The 16,055-nt window shown below is 44.5% G+C and overlaps 1 protein-coding gene across 1 annotated transcript in view; it reads left to right on the top strand.

Moving 5' to 3' along the window:
- The window catches only part of LOC124594098 (retinal homeobox protein Rx2), an 88,536-nt gene that overhangs the window by 36,240 nt on the left and 36,241 nt on the right, over positions 1–16,055 (top strand). Inside the window, exon 4 of the mRNA XM_047132449.1 lies at positions 8,100–8,202. Within this exon, the coding sequence (XP_046988405.1) occupies positions 8,100–8,202 (103 nt within the window). The remainder of the gene's footprint in view (positions 1–8,099; positions 8,203–16,055) is intronic.

Genomic DNA, 16,055 nt, shown 5'->3' with positions numbered 1-16,055 from the left:
CAGCTTCTCTAGAATAAATGATAATCAATTGAAACCCTCAGCTGCCGACAGGTGTTGTTGGTATACCTCGATGAGGACAGCTGAAAATGCGTGCCCCGACCGGAACTCGAACCTGGGATCTCCTGCTTATATGGCAGACGCTCTACCCATCTTTTTTTTCGGTATTGCTCGTTGCGTATGGTCTGGGCGGTGGTCACAATACATCCGTTCAAGTTGATCGTTGACTCGTTTACTCAGTTTTTTTTTATTACAGAGGGCAAGTAGCCCCCTGACCGAACAAACTGAGCTACCGTGCCGGTGCAACTATATCCACTGAACCAACTGTATACACATCTGAACCACCGAGAACACAGATGCATAACCCGACTGCAGGGAGGTATCCCTTGCACGCTTCCCGTGAGACCCACATTCTCAACTGTCCACAATCTACATACGTAATGTACCTAGCAGATATTTGCCCATCCACTCATTACTGGCGCACACTAAGGTGACGATTCCCGTAAGAGTTCGGGCAACCTGTGCGCATTCGCACAGACGAAGCTCAATGGCTGGGTATCTGTTCTTTCGAGAACAGTTACTATCTTCATATATATATATTTAAAGGCTACCCAGTCATTGACCTTCGTCTGTGCGAATTTGCACAGGTTGCCCGAACTCTTACAGCAATCGTCACCTTAGTGTGCGCGAGTAATGAGTGGATGGGCAAATATCTATTAGGTACATTACGTATGTAGATTGTGGACAGTTGAGAACGTGGGTCTCACGGGAAGCGTGCAAGGAATAAGTCCCTGTAGTCGCGGTATTCATCTGTGTCCTCGGTGCCTCAGATGGATAAAGCGTCTGCCATGTGAGCAAGAGATCCCGGGTTCGAGTCCCAGTCGGGGCACATATTTTCAGCTCTCCCCATCGAGGTATATCAATAACACCTGTCGGCAGCTGAGGGTTTCAATTAATTACCATTCAAAAATTTATGTACCTAAAATACAGAGAGTTCAAAAAGTAACTCTAATAAAATACAATTTTGTCCGGAGGCACAAATGGCTCTAAGCACTATGGGACTTAACATCTGAGGTCATCAGTCCCAGAGACTTAGAACTATTTAAACTTAACTAACCTAAGGACATCACAAGCATCCATGCCCGAGGCAGGATTCGAACCTGCGACCGTAGCAGCTGCACGATTCCGAACTGAATTCGGCCACAGCGGCCGGCCTGGAGGCACATAAATTCAAAAAATCATTACGACAAATATTACATCTCGTCCTACCCGCCACCCAATGCTCTTTTTTTTTTTTTTACTGCCCATATCTAAAACAATGGGTTAACATAATTTTTTATATAACAGGTGTCCAGGAAGTAAGGACAAACTTGAATTTTGAGCCATTTTGTCATATGACGGTTGGCAGCTATGGTTTTTTCATATTTGTTATCTGGGATCTTTCCCATTAGTAGCCTGATAGCTTTTGTGTGCCGAGCATTATTGTTTGATGTTTATTTTCGTCAAGGAGCAGATGACAACTGAGCAACATATCGAAATGATAAAAAGTTACTACAAAAACAGTGAAAGTCGCACGGCAACCGTTCGTGAAGTGTGTGTGACAAACGAACACAATGTTACTCTAACCGAATCATCAGTTCGGAAGTTGATCCGGGAGTTTGAGGCCATGGGTTGTGTTTCAAACGCTAAGGAAACAGGACCACCGAGTTCTGTTTGAATACAAGATCTGAAAATGCATTCACCTTGCACAAGAGCTGAAGCCTACAGGTCTTGAAAGAGACATCGATTTGCTCAATGGCTCCTGGCTCGACAAGAGGAGAACGAGAACTTCACAAAAAGAATAATTTTCTCAGATGAGGCGCATTTCCACCTAAAAGGGTACGTCAGTAAGCAGAACTGCAGAAATTGCGGTAACGAAAATCCGCGAGTGACCGTTGAAGATGATAGGCATCCACAACGCACGACTGTGCGGTGTGAGTTCTGGGCGGGAGGAGCGACCGGCACGTACTTTTGTGAAAATGATGAGGGAATTTCCGTCACTGTGAACGGCGACCGTTACCGAAACATGCTTTCTGGTTGCTTTTTCTCTCTTATTGATGAAAATGACGATTTTTGGTCTCGACAAGACGGTGCTACATGTTACACATCCCGTGAAACGGTTGTTCTGCTGAATAAAATGTTTCCTCAAAATATTATATCTTTGGGTGGCAACCAGGAGTCGACTGCCAGATTATGCGATCTTACAGCTTGTGAATTTTTGTGGGGCACCGTGAAATAAAAACTGTATGTGAACAAACCACAAACAATACAACAATTGAAGCTTAAATTTAAAATGGTTATTAACGGGAACCAACCAGATGTTTGTGAAAGCGTCATCGAGAACTTCAGTGAACGCATTGCTCGTTGCCGCGCGGCCTTGGGTGGTCATCTGGTGGATATAATTTTTCTTAGATAAGTGGAAGAAGTTATTCAATGTGTATGTAAAAAAAATTACATTTTCAATAAATTTTGTATGTTCTATAGCACTTTAATATTCGTCCCTACTTCCCGGACGCCCTCTAAATAAAAATACAATTAATTCAAATAACAATTATAATAAAATACAGTTTTGTCTGGAGACATAAATTCAAAAAATCACTACAACAAGTTTTACATTCTAGAAGAGTTAATGAGACTAAAACAGGAAAACATACACCGTCTGACAAAAAAAAAAAAAAAAAAAAAAGGAAAAGAAAGTGAAGCAGCCGCAAAGTGAGGAGGAAACGAAATGAAATTTCGCGGTTTGACAGGGTATCTGATTAACTTACCTTTTCATAACTGGGAGTCACAGTAATGTGAAATTTTTTGAAAGACAATATGTTTACGCCAGTGACTGTTAAACTTTTATTTCCACTACTGCAATTTCGGCCTTAGGCCATTATCAAGTGCAGATGATTTGGCTTTAAGCCATGTCAACTTTATACAGGCTGACACATTTATAGCCCGCATCTCGTGGTCGTGCGGTAGCGTTCTCGCTTCCCACGCCCGGGTTCCCGGGTTCGATTCCCGGCGGGGTCAGGGATTTTCTCTGCCTCGTGATGGCTGGGTGTTGTGTGCTGTCCTTAGGTTAGTTAGGTTTAATTAGTTCTAAGTTCTAGGCGACTGATGACCTCAGCAGTTGAGTCGCATAGTGCTCAGAGCCATTTGAACCAACACATTTATATGTCGTTGTCATTTGCTGTTATATACATTCGTAACGGTGCTAAGTAGTGCGAGCACACATGTCTGTGCTGTTTTACGATATATGGATATATAAATGTGTCAGCCTGTATAAAGTTGACATGGCTTAAAGCCAAAACATCTGCACTTGATAATGGCCTAAGGCCGAAATTGCAATAGTGGAAATAAAAAGTTTAACAGTCACTGACGTAAACATGATGTCTTTCAAACAAACAAAAAAGAAAAAAGAAAATAGAAAAAACAGGTGTCTGATGTTACAGCAGTGATGCAAAATAGTCAAATTTATGAAGAGTTGGAAGGATGAGCCCACTTATCAGTACGACGTTGCATCCCCTCAAGCCTGAATGCGTGGACTAATTCGGTTGCGAAGGGTGTCATAAATACCTTCTATCCTCTCATGACGCAAGCTGGCCCACAAATGTTGTAAACTGGTTCTGGATACTGACACTGTCGCAGAGTTGACGGCCGAGCAGGTTCCACACGTGTTCCATCGGGGACAGATCTGGGAACCTTGCTGGCCACGGGAATACGTCAACAACAAGCAGTCAGTTCATAGAGACGTGTGCCATGTGTGGACGAGCATTGTCCTGCTGAAAAGTCGCACCACGATGATGTCGCATGAGAGCTAAAACATGAGAACGCAGGACGTCCGTGACCTATCGTTGTGTCGTCAGAGTTCCCTCAGTCCCTACCAGACGTGAAGTCATAGGTGATGGCTCCTCACACCACGACACCATCTACATCTGCATCCGTACTCCGCAAACCACCTGACGGTGTGTGGCGGAGGGTACCTTGAGTACCTCTATCGGTTCTCCCCTCTATTACAGTCTCGTATTGTTCGTGGAAAGAAGGATTGTCGGTATGCTTCTGCGTGGGCTCTAATCTCTCTGATTTTATCCTCATGGTCTCTTCGCGAGATATACGTAGGAGGGAACAATATACTGCTTGACTCTTCGGTGAAGGTATGTTCTCGAAACTTCAACAAACGCCCGTACCGTGCTACTGAGCGTCTCTCCTGCAGAGTCTTCCACTGGAGTTTATCTATCATCTCCGTAATGCTTTCACAATTACTACACGATTCTGTAACGAAGTGCGCTGCTCTCTGTTGGATCTTCTCTATCTCTTCTATCAACCCTATCTGGTACGGATCCCACACTACTGAGCAGTACTCAAGCAGTGGGAGAACAAGAGTACTGTAACCAACTTCCTTTGTTTTCGGATTCTTCCAATGAATCTCAGTCTGGCATCTGCTTTACCAACGATCAACTTTATATGATCATTCCATTTTAAATCACTCCTAATGCGTACTCCCAGATAATGTATGGAATTAACTGCTTCCAGTTGCTGACCTGCTATTTTGCAGCTAAATGCTAAGGGAACTATCTTTCTATGTATTCGCAGCACATTACACTTGTCTACATTGAGATTCAATTGCCATTCCCTGCACCATGCGTCAATTCGCTGCAGATCCTCCTGCATTTCAGTACAATTTTCCATTGTTACAACCTCTCGATACACCACAGCATCATCTGCAAAAAGCCTCAGTGAACTTCCGATGTCATCCACAAGGTCATTTATGTATATTGTGAATAGCAACGGTCCTACAACACTCACCTGCGGCACTTCAGAAGACTTCTCTCCACTGAGAATGACATGCTGCGTTCTGTTATCTAGGAACTCTTCAATCCAATCACACAATTGGTATGATAGTCCATATGCTCTTACTTTTTTCATTAAATGACTGTGGGGAACTGTATTGAACGCCTTGCGGAAGTCAAGAAACACAGCATCTACCTGGGAACCCGTGTCTGTGGCCCTCTGAGTCTCGTGGACGAATAGCGCGAGCTGGGTTTCACACGACCGTCTTTTTCGAAACCCATGCTGATTCCTACAAAGTAGATTTCTAGACTCCAGAAAAGTCATTATACTCGAACATAATACGTGTTCCAAAATTCTACAACTGATCGACGTTAGAGATATAGGTCTATAGTTCTGCACATCTGTTCGATGTCCCTTCTTGTAAACGGGGATGACCTGTGCCAGAAGTAACATAGTTCTGCCCTACCAAAATATTGGAAGAATGGTGGCCGCCTTGCTCGCCGACGATTGTCGTCCAGGGTAGTGCATCGCTGAACACAATGCGAAGCCATTCATCAACGGTCCATGCTTTCCGGTCACGGAATCATTCCAAACGCATAGATGTGTAACGATTCTCATGCGCTCGATGCACAATACGCGATCCTCCCTTGTGCTGGTCAGAAGTGGTCGACCGGAATTTTAATGACCGGTATGGCTGCCCTCAAGTTCCCATGCAGTCCACCACCTAGCCACTGTCGCTTCCGGATGCCCCTAAAAAACTAATCGACTGGCCGGAAGACCGACAATTTAGCGCCCCCCCCCCCCCACCCGCCCTACAAGCTCTGTCAGGTTCCGAAAACGCAGTCACACACGAGGACGCGACATCTTCGTGTCCTTCACAGCTATCACCCAACGTAAGATGCTGTCCTCTCTCCTTTACACGCTACCAGACCTGGTAGCTACACTAAACACGATCAGCACCAATGAACTCTGCTGACCGTTCTACCTGTGACAGACTCTATTCATTTACATGCGCTCCAATGGCGAGTACGTGAGCGAAGTGACATTGACATCCGACCATACATTTGCATGCTTTACTTTTTTTATCAGGCAGTGTATATTTCCAATTTTCAGTATATCGTTTCTGTTTATTGCAAAAATGGTTCAAATGGCTCTGAACACTATGGGACTTAACATCTGTGGTCATCAGTCCCCTAGAACTTAGAACTACTTAAACCTAACTAACCTAAGGACATCATACACATCCATGCCCGAGGCAGGATTCGAACCTGCGACCGTAGCAGTCGCGCGGTTCCGGACTGAGTGCCTAGAACCGCTAGACCACCGCGGCCGGCTGTTTATTGCATTCTACATCTTATATCCTCTTCACTTCTGCCGTCGTCAGTTTTTTCGCTAGGCAAGTAGCAAAACTCGCCTACTACTTTCAGCATCACGTTTCCTAACCGAATTTCTTCATTATCACCTGACTTCATTACACTTGTTTTATTTACACTATGTTCATTCCTTGCATAAAAAACCTTCAAATTGGAAAATAAGCTCACAAATGAGCGTATATTAATATTAAACGGCACACATTTCGACTTTGATAGTGCTTTAAGCCAGAAGTAACGGCTTACAGCCACCACTTTGAACGGTCTTTATTTTCTGGAGTTGTAAATAGTGCACGTGTCTCCTCTTAAGTAACAAATTTGCTCATAAAACCAACTGATTTCATTGTGAAATTCTCTTTCACATTTAGTTTTAGTCAACCTTCAACAAATACGACTCCTACTAGCACAAAGGTGTCTCATAGTTAATTCTTCCAAATTCCTACGATGTCACGTATTTAATGTTAACTTTCATTTGTGATAGCAAGTTTGGGATATCTTTCACGTCAACGACTTTCAGGAGAAGTAATCCCCGTTTGAATTCAGTCACCCATATCATACCATCAAATGGAAGGACAGACGTCCTGTTAACGTCCCCTAACTTTGGATGGGTAATCGCACTCTATAAGCTATCCGAATCAAAGAATTTTATAGTTGCCCGGTATTTCAGTTATCCACCGAAACGAAGTCACGCTAAACTTTTGTATTAAAAGACTATTCCAAAAATTAAGTTCACACTAGAGTTGCGTTATTGCGTAACGTAACGACATAACAAAAGGAAACTCTCATTTAACCCTGTGTTACATGGTGTTACCATTTGGCAACAAACCATAAATTTACGTATAACGATAGGGAAACCACTCGTTTGATGTTGGCCGCGCGGGATTAGCCGAGCGGTCTTGGGCGCTGAAGTCATGGACTGTGCGGCTGGTCCCGGCGGAGGTTCGAGTCCTCCCTCGCGCATGTGTGTGTTTGCCCTTAGGATAATTTAGGTGAGGTAGTGTGTAAGCTTAGGGACTGATGACCTTAGCAGTTAAGTCCCATAAGATTTCACACACATTTGAACATTTTCGTTTAATGTTGCCGTCTGGTAACACACACAGTCTGGTTACATCCAGCTAGACTGTGTCTAGCGTCATTAAGTTGGCAGAAACAGTTCAAAATCGATAATCTTTTCTCTGAAGGTCGAGTGTATATAAACAAACACGAAATCAGATAAAAGGGGAATTATTTCTTATGTTCAATGATAGTACAGACTATGTTTCATTGTCTCTGTAACTGAACAATTAATAATTAATCAATGTATTGAATAAATCGAAATTAAATAAAAGTTTCTTTTTCGACCTGTATTTTGTGTGTCAAGCTCTATCCCCTGATTTTTTCACTGATATTGGTTTCCTTAGGAAAGTCATACAATAGAGGGTCAAATTAACTTAGTCGGTATGCCAGGGTACAGACATATTTGCTTGCTTCAGTGATAGGATACCCCCACATTTAAACAGGATGGGACATGAAACCGACAGTTTCCTTTTTTAAATGAATCAGCCTAGCATTCGCCTTAAGTTACTTTGGATTCCGGCCGAGTATTTCGACACTGCTCTTCGAGAAGGCATGTCTTGTGGTTGTATCAATGCGTCACTTAGTTGCACTTAGTTCATAGCTCTACGTCCGTGTCTCGATGCAATCATTTGTTAAGAACTCTCCAAGATGTGTGTATGTAGTGTAACAGGTACTTTGCAAAAATTTCTGAGAGTGTAAACACGAGTTGATATAATTATTCAAATGTTTTAGAATTCATTCCTATACAAAGAATCTACTTTTTTATTTCTTTAAGATTTGTAACAGCGATAGTAGACAGATGATACAACTTTTATAATTTTGTAATGAATTTATGTGTGACATGCTACAATGTTTCAGCAGCCATGGAGACTCCTACCCAGACCCCGACGACGACGTCCAAGAAGTCAGAGTCGAAGAGCAAAAAGAGTGACAATAACGGAGTGAAGAAGAAGAAAACGAGGTAATTATACACTAACACGCAGGCTTCACATCGAGCTTGGATCACAAATACAGACACCTGATTCCATGCCGCCGAACCGAAGAGTTTCATGTACCAAGAGGCACCGTATCGAAAATTTAAAACGCGTACAGGTAAAGCGGGAAAACATCATCCGCTAAGTCACAACGCGGACGAAAGTGTGTGTTGAGTGATCGTCACGAGCGGTCATTGACGAGGATTGTCATGAAAAATAAGAGGTCGACAGGGGCAAAAGTAACTGCAGAATTAAATGTCGCACTCGCTTCAAAACCAAGGAATTGCAGGGTAAGCTGGAAATCGAAAACCACACGTAAGTGATGTAAATTCCCATAACAGAAAAACGTGGTACCGAAGCCATAGAACCTGGACGGTGGAGGAATGGAAGAAAGTCAGTTGGTCGGATGAGTCTTCCTTCACACTGTTCCCAACATCTGCCCGAGTCTACCTCCCAAGAATGAAATACAGTGGGGGTTCGGTGATGATCTCTGCCGCCTTATGGAGGTATTCCATGGGTCCCATGGTTACTCTGAAAAGTTGCATAACTGCCAAGGATTGTCTGGCCATTCTGGCTGATCAGGTCCTTTCCATGATACAATGTTTGTTCCCCAGTGGTTATGCTGTGTTCCAAGACAACAGGGCCCATGTTCACCAAGCTCCCATCGTCCAGGAATGGTTCTGTGGGCGCGATGATAAATTACCACGTTGTCCCTGGCCACAACAGTCACCAGGTCTCAGTATTATCGAGCGTTTGAGATCTACTTTGGAGAGGAGGGTGGGTGATCGCTTACACCTTGATCATCGTTGCCACTATTTTTGAGGAAGAATGGTATATGAGTCCCTTGAAAAGCACGCAAGACCTGTATTTATCTGTATAAGATGACTGGAACATAATCTACGAACTGCGGTGCAACCCGGTATTTTTCACTGACATGAAACTTTTTTGCAGTTGCAAATATGGATAACAATCAGCTGTACGAGTAACTGAATCGTGCCAATGAAAATTTGTGTTGGACTGGGACTCGAACACGGTTTTCTCGCTCATGGCGAGCGGCCGCCTTACCATTAGGCTATCTCAGCACGCTTCAGCGCTAGATCTAAACTTCCATACATTGGTAATATGTGTGGTTGTGTATTCATTAGAAATGTTCCCGTACAGGTGAGCCGGCCGTTGTGGCCGAGCGGTTCTAGGCGCTCCAGTCCGGAACCGCGCTGCTGCTACGGTCGCAGGTTCGAATCCTGCCTCGGGCATGGATGTGTGTGATGTGCTTAGGTTAGTTAGGTTTAAGTAGTTCTAAGTCTAGGTGACTGATGACCTCAGATGTTAAGTCCCATAGTGCTCAGAGCCATTGGAATCGTACAGGGGAGACATTTTAATTGAAAGACGCTTGCCCGGTGTCTGCGTATAAATACGATATAGCAATGCTTGCATGCATGAATGCATGCTTGTCGGAAGCAATATTGCATCGTAAATTTGAACAACGCAGGCTCTGCAATATCGTATTTTTCACATACACAAAGCATTGTCAGAGGTAAGTGAGAGATAAGTAGCGGAAGAAATTCTAAAAATAGGGACCGAACCCCGGAAAGCTGGATAATAATGTATTCAGAAAATGACGTCCCAAATTCTAACAACGCTATGGAAGCAATACGACGCGTACTTCTTTGTGTAACATATACGAGGGTAATCCCAAAGGTAAGGTCTCCTATTTTTTATAAGTACATAGACCTGATTGTTTCTACAATGGTTTACATCAGTTTACAGCTAGAACATTTAGCTATTTTTCGATACAATCACCATTTCTGTGGATGCATTTTTTGTAGACGCTGTGGCAGTTTTTGTATGCCCGTGTCATACCAGCTCGCCGCCATGCTGTTCAGAAAGTTATGAACCTCTTCTTTCACCTCGTCGTCGGAGCTGAATCGCTTTCCGGCCAAATATTCTTTTAACCTAGGAAACAGGTGATAGTCACGGGGCGCCAAGCCAAGACTAATGGGTGCTTTCACTGAAACTGTTACAGCAGAGCAACGGTTTGCCGAGTGATGTGTGGGCGAGCGTTGTCATGGAGAATGTGTACGCCCTTGCTCAACATTCCTCTTCTCCGGTTCTGAATTGCCCGTTTGAGTTTTTTCAGAGTCTCACAGTACCTGTCAGCGTTAATTGTGGTCCCAGCGATTCAGCTCCGACGACGAGGTGAAAGAAGATGTTCATAGCTTTCTGAACTGCATGGCGGCGAGAAGGTATGGCATGGGCATACAAAAACTGCCACAGCGTGTACAAAAATGCATAGACAGAAATGGTGATTATGTCGAGAAATAGCTAAATGTTCAAGCTGTAAACTGACGTAAACCATTGTAGAAATAAACAAGCCTATGTACTTATAAAAGTCGGCCGGAGTGGCCGAGCGGTTCTAGGCGCTACAGTCTGGAACCGCGCGACCGCTACGGTCGCAAGTTCGAATCCTGCCTCTGGCTTGGATGTGTGTGATGTCCTTAGGTTAGTTAGGTTTAAGTAGGTCTAAGTCCTAGGGGACTGATGACCTCAGAAGTTAAGTCCCATAGTGCTCAGGGTCATTTGAACCATTTTTTTTACTTAAAAAAAATAGGAGACCTTACTTTTGGGATTACCCTCGTACTTGCTGAGTCACCGCGGCTCGTTGCCACAGATTATGTTGCAATAAATATTGTGCCAGCCATCAAAATTGCTACGTCATAAATATAAGCGTCCAGTTGACACGAAGTATACTACGATAATGATTAGCATTTCATTCCAAGCACACAGACTGGGTTCGAACTTTTCGCATTGATATGTACCCCACGCCTGTGCTGCAGTATGGAGCCGATAGGTTCTGAAGGAGCGCACTCAATAACATTCAGGATCTCAACTTCTCCACGCGGTTATTCGTCACTTGGACAGACGTATTGTTCGTTCGAGAGTGCATGAGCGTACAGCTACGTCACGTACCTCGAATCAGGAAAAGAACTTATTGGCAGTATGAGAATGATCCATACGGGCAGTCCGACAACGTTTGAAGCACCACGGTCTGTCAGTACGGCAACTGTTGCGGCTTACCTCGACACGGCAGCAGAGGGACACTCGCCGGCAGTGGTGCTTCTTACAACAACACCGGCCACGGGTGTGGCAACCTGGTAACATACCGTCTTTTCAGACGTGTCCCGCTTCAGCGAACAGCACCACGGTTTGCGTATCGGTGTCTGCAGGTTCCGACGAGAACGAACGTTGCCAGATCGCATAATTTATTGTCATACGGGTCCAGTATCTGGCGTGGTGGTATAGGGAGACAGTGTGTGCGTGTTGCCCGTGCTGTCCTGGCCTAAATCGAGACGCAGGGGTTTCGACTGTTGCCTTGCCTAGATCGCACATCCATTGAAAATATTTGGTCATGGGTTGCCGAGAGACGACCGCCAGCACTCGTCAGCCGTTACGATTGATGACTCTGGCATAGTGTTGAATCATCATGGAATCAGGTATCCGTATTTGTGATCCAAGCTCGATGTGAAGCCAGGATATAGTCATTGTTTCTGCCAGAGGTGGTGGCTCTGCGAATTAAATTTCACACCCTGTAACCCCAAATTCACGTACAAATCTAATCATGTATTCTTCCTACTATAATACGTAAAACTCTGTTATTGGCTATGCATCCTACTGCTGTAATTTTAATGGCCAACAGTGCAGACTGAATTCTGTAAAACACATTATTACCAAAAATTTGTTTTAAACGTGTTTCTTGTAACTTCAACGACAACAACAGTAAATTTGTCTAACCGAACCTGAATATTTGTAGCAAAAGTGCAAGTTTTCTCATTGAAGATTCCTACGTGCATTTAGGGATACCGCATTTAGACTTATGGTGCTACCCACCATTCGAGCACCAACAATTTGGCCATGTTCGAATACACTAAGCTCCGACATAACGCAGTCACAAATTCCCAGAAATCTGTTCTGACTGCGACTAAGACTGAGACATTTCTGAGGTGCCGTTGGTGGCCAAATGGAACATTGCAACCTGCAGTCTTGACTAGCGTCTGGTTTTATGTTCAAGCAAGCATTTCTTGCAGTGTTTCCATATTTTCGCCCACCTCACCGTAGGTCCCCCTATAACTGGATGGGTATGTCAGAAAGTCAGAGGAAGTCAAGGCCATTCTAGTTGCAACGGGACCACACCTGGTAAGGCACAGTGATGTTCAAATGAAACTTGGGGGAGAAGACAGCTCTACCTTAATCAGCAACGAGGTGTTGTGGTGGTTAGATACTTGATTTCTCTTCGAATGGAGTTAGTTCCAAACCTCTTTTCCGTGCCACAGAAGGACTAGTACTCCATTTATAACGATCCCGATCTGAACGCGGCAATAAACTCTTATCTCCCATCAACAACCATGAGGGCTCCCCCTCTTATGCAACAGTACAGTGCAGTTCGGGCACCCTCCAGGATGACGTGGCGTCAGATGGCTTAAGCGCTGTTAACAGGTTGCAGCTTACAGAGGCAGCCATGTGTGAGCCCCGCCGCACGACACCTAACAATAAGTGACGGCGCGCACGCGACGCTCAATTGCCGACGCGAAATTGGTTCCGACCGCGGGGCGTGAAAATTGTCGGCGGCCAGGCGAGGCGAGGTGCGAGCCGTGACAGCGCCTGTATGCGGCAACCCGCAGCGCGTGCCGGGGCCACAGCGCGCTCGCGCTGCCAGGTGCTACGCGCAGATGACGCCCGCTAGGGTCCGCGGTGCGTGAAGGGAGCCAACAGATGACGCCAGAGTCAGGCGCGGATCCAGGGCGGCGAGTTGGCGTTAGGACCGTGACTCCCAAAAACCTTTTCAGTATAAGCGTTTATATTTCCACAAGTATCAATTTCCAATCCATCTACGACAAAGAGGATTGGCCGAAGGATTTTTTTGTATTCATAGTAACCCAAAGAGGATGAATAATAAAAGTGTGAAGAACACGGGACTGTCTGCTTAATACAGCACGCAGCAAAAGTTCTTTTTAGAGTTCTGAACTGAAGGCTACACGGAACGCTGGAAGAAGCACTTGGAGAGGAGCAGCATGGTTCCAGAAGGGGGAAAGGGACAAGAGATGCCACTGGACTTCTAGAAACTATTGGTTAAAGAGGTACAGAAATGTGCAAAGCATCTGCGGCCTTCAGAGACAGCGAACAGGCCTTTGACACAGTGCACTGGGATAAGCTGATGGATATCTTAAAGAGAAAGGGAGTAAAGTAGAAGGAGCGAAGACATATTGCACATCTGTGCTTGAAGCAAAAGGCAAGGCATGAGACCTCGGAAGGCCGGAAGATCGAGAGAGGGGTCAGACAGAGCTGCTGCCTCTCGCCAATTCTATATAACATTTATTTGGAGGAAATATTGAAAAGTTGTTTGGATGGGAAAAAAAGGCGACAGGATTGTCATGTTAAATAACCTGAACGAAACTTTCGTAGCACACTGTATGAAAATAATTAAAAAGAAAACAAAATTCATGGTTGTAGACTTAACGAAAAGAAGAATGACGTATACAGTGAGTTGACAAGTCATGGGATAGCGATGGCGGTACCATCACGTACGCAAGGTATAAAAGGGCATTGAATCGGTGGAGCTGTCATTTGTACACAGGCTGTTCATGTGAAAATGTTTCCGAAGTGATTATGGCCGCACGACAGGAGGTAACAGACTCTGGACACGGAATGGTATTTGGAGCTAGACGCATGCGACATACCATTTCGGAAATCGTTAGGGAATTCAGTATTTCGAAATCCACAGTGTCAAGAGGGTGTCAAGAACACCAAATTTCAGGCACTACCTCTACCACGGAGAACGCAGTGGCCGACGGCCTTCACTTAACGACCGAGAGCAGTGGCGTTTGCGGAGGGTTGTGAATGCTAACAGACAACAAAACTACTTAGAATAACCGCAAAAATCAATGCGCGATGTACGATGAACGCATCCGTTAGGACAATGCGGCGTAATTTGGCGTTAATGAGCTATGGCATCAGAAAATCAACGCCAGTCCCTCTGCTAACAGCATGACATCGCCCGCAGTGCCTCTCCTGGACTCGTGACCATATAGTCTCTAGACGATTGGAAAACCGTAACCTGGTCAGACAAGTCCCTATTTCAGTTGGTAAGAACTGATGGTAGGGTACGAGGGTGGCTCAGACCCCACTAAGTCATGGGCCCAAGCTGTCAACAAGGCGCTGTGCGAGCTCGTGGTGGCTCAGTAATGGTGTAGGCTGTACTTACATGTGATGTACTGGGTCCTCTGGTCCAACTTAACCGATCATTGAGACCATTTGCAGCCATTCATGGACTTCAATTCCCAAACAATGATGTCATGTCGCTGGGTAACAGTTGTTCGCAACTGGTTTGACTAACATTCTAGACAATTCGAGCCAATGAATTGGCCTCCTAGATCGCCCGAGATGATTCCCATCGAACATTTCTGGGACATTCAGTTCCTGCATAAAATCCTGCACCGCCAATACTTTCGCCATTGTGGACGACTTTAGAGGCAGCATGGCTCGATGTTTCTGCTGGAGACTTCCAACGACTTGTTGAGTCCGTGCCACGTCGAGTTGCTGCATTACGCCGGACAAAAGGAGTTCCGACACGATATTATGAGGTATCCCGTGACTTTTGTCAACTCAATGTAACTTAAGGAGTGAAACAGTAGAACAGGTGAGAGCATTCAGGTGTTTGGGAAGTTGAATTAGGGAAGATATGGATAGTGAACAGAATATCAAAGTAAGAATGGCACTGGCGAAACAGGCATTTCAAAAGCAGAAAAGGCTCTTAGCCAATGGTATGAACACAGAATTAAGAAATCAGCAGTGAAATGCTGGTATGGGGCGTGATCTTGGATGGAGCATAAACATGGACATTTAGATACCTGGACTAGAGGAGAATTGAAGCTTGTGAAATGCGGATATGATTCAGAATGGAGAAGATCAGTCGGACTGATAAAGTCAGGAATAAGGAGCTACTGAGAAAAATTGGGTAAGATCAGAGGACGTTACTGACAGTGAAGAAGAGGAAACTAATTTGGACAGGACATAATCTGAGGCGAGGTTGTCTTTGGGTGGAGGTAATAGAAGATTTTATTCCAGAGAAGAGTGGTAAGGGCAAAATAAATTACCAAATGCTGGATGACATCAGCAGATCGCAAGGAGAGTACCAAAGATCGAAGAGGAAAGCAGAGGACAGAGTAACATGGAGGGTTATGAAGTCTAAAGGAAGAGAAACCAAGTGATGATGAATTTCAAATTTTTTCTTCAGAGAATAAAGTAGCACGAAAACCAATAATCTCGAAAATGACAAGGAGTTTTAGAAATTACGAGCTATTTTTGACACGGGATATTTTTCAATTGCTTGCTTCAAGACCTGTCGACTTAAATGTGCTCGTGGCCTTCCGGCGAGGAAGAAGCGTACATTCGCAGGCTGACCACACTTGCTGACAAAGCAGAGTGCGTCACACTTCGTGAGACCACAGATTAAACAAGCGGACAGCAGGAAGTTGAAGTAGGCAAGACAGAACGGGAAAGACCCTCCACCAAGAAAAAATAACAGAAAGGCTGACTCTTCGCATGTAGGTCAAAATGACTGATAGTAAAAGTATACCCCTCATCCACATAGCCATAGACCGAAGACCTGTTTTCACAATGATTGTGTCAAATGATGTACTGATAAAAGCAAGTGCACACTTTGTAAATAACGACCTAGTCAATAGGTGAGAGTTTGCTATCATTATTCTTCCCAGAGAAGTTACATGATACATGCACTTCTCTAATTTTCTGACGAATACTTTTTAAATGCTGTGTTTCTCTGCAC

This window comes from Schistocerca americana, chromosome 2 (assembly GCF_021461395.2).
Source record: "Schistocerca americana isolate TAMUIC-IGC-003095 chromosome 2, iqSchAmer2.1, whole genome shotgun sequence".
Taxonomy (NCBI): domain Eukaryota; kingdom Metazoa; phylum Arthropoda; class Insecta; order Orthoptera; family Acrididae; genus Schistocerca; species Schistocerca americana.
Note: the sequence above shows the minus strand (reverse complement) of the source record. Positions and strands in the feature narration are given on the sequence as shown.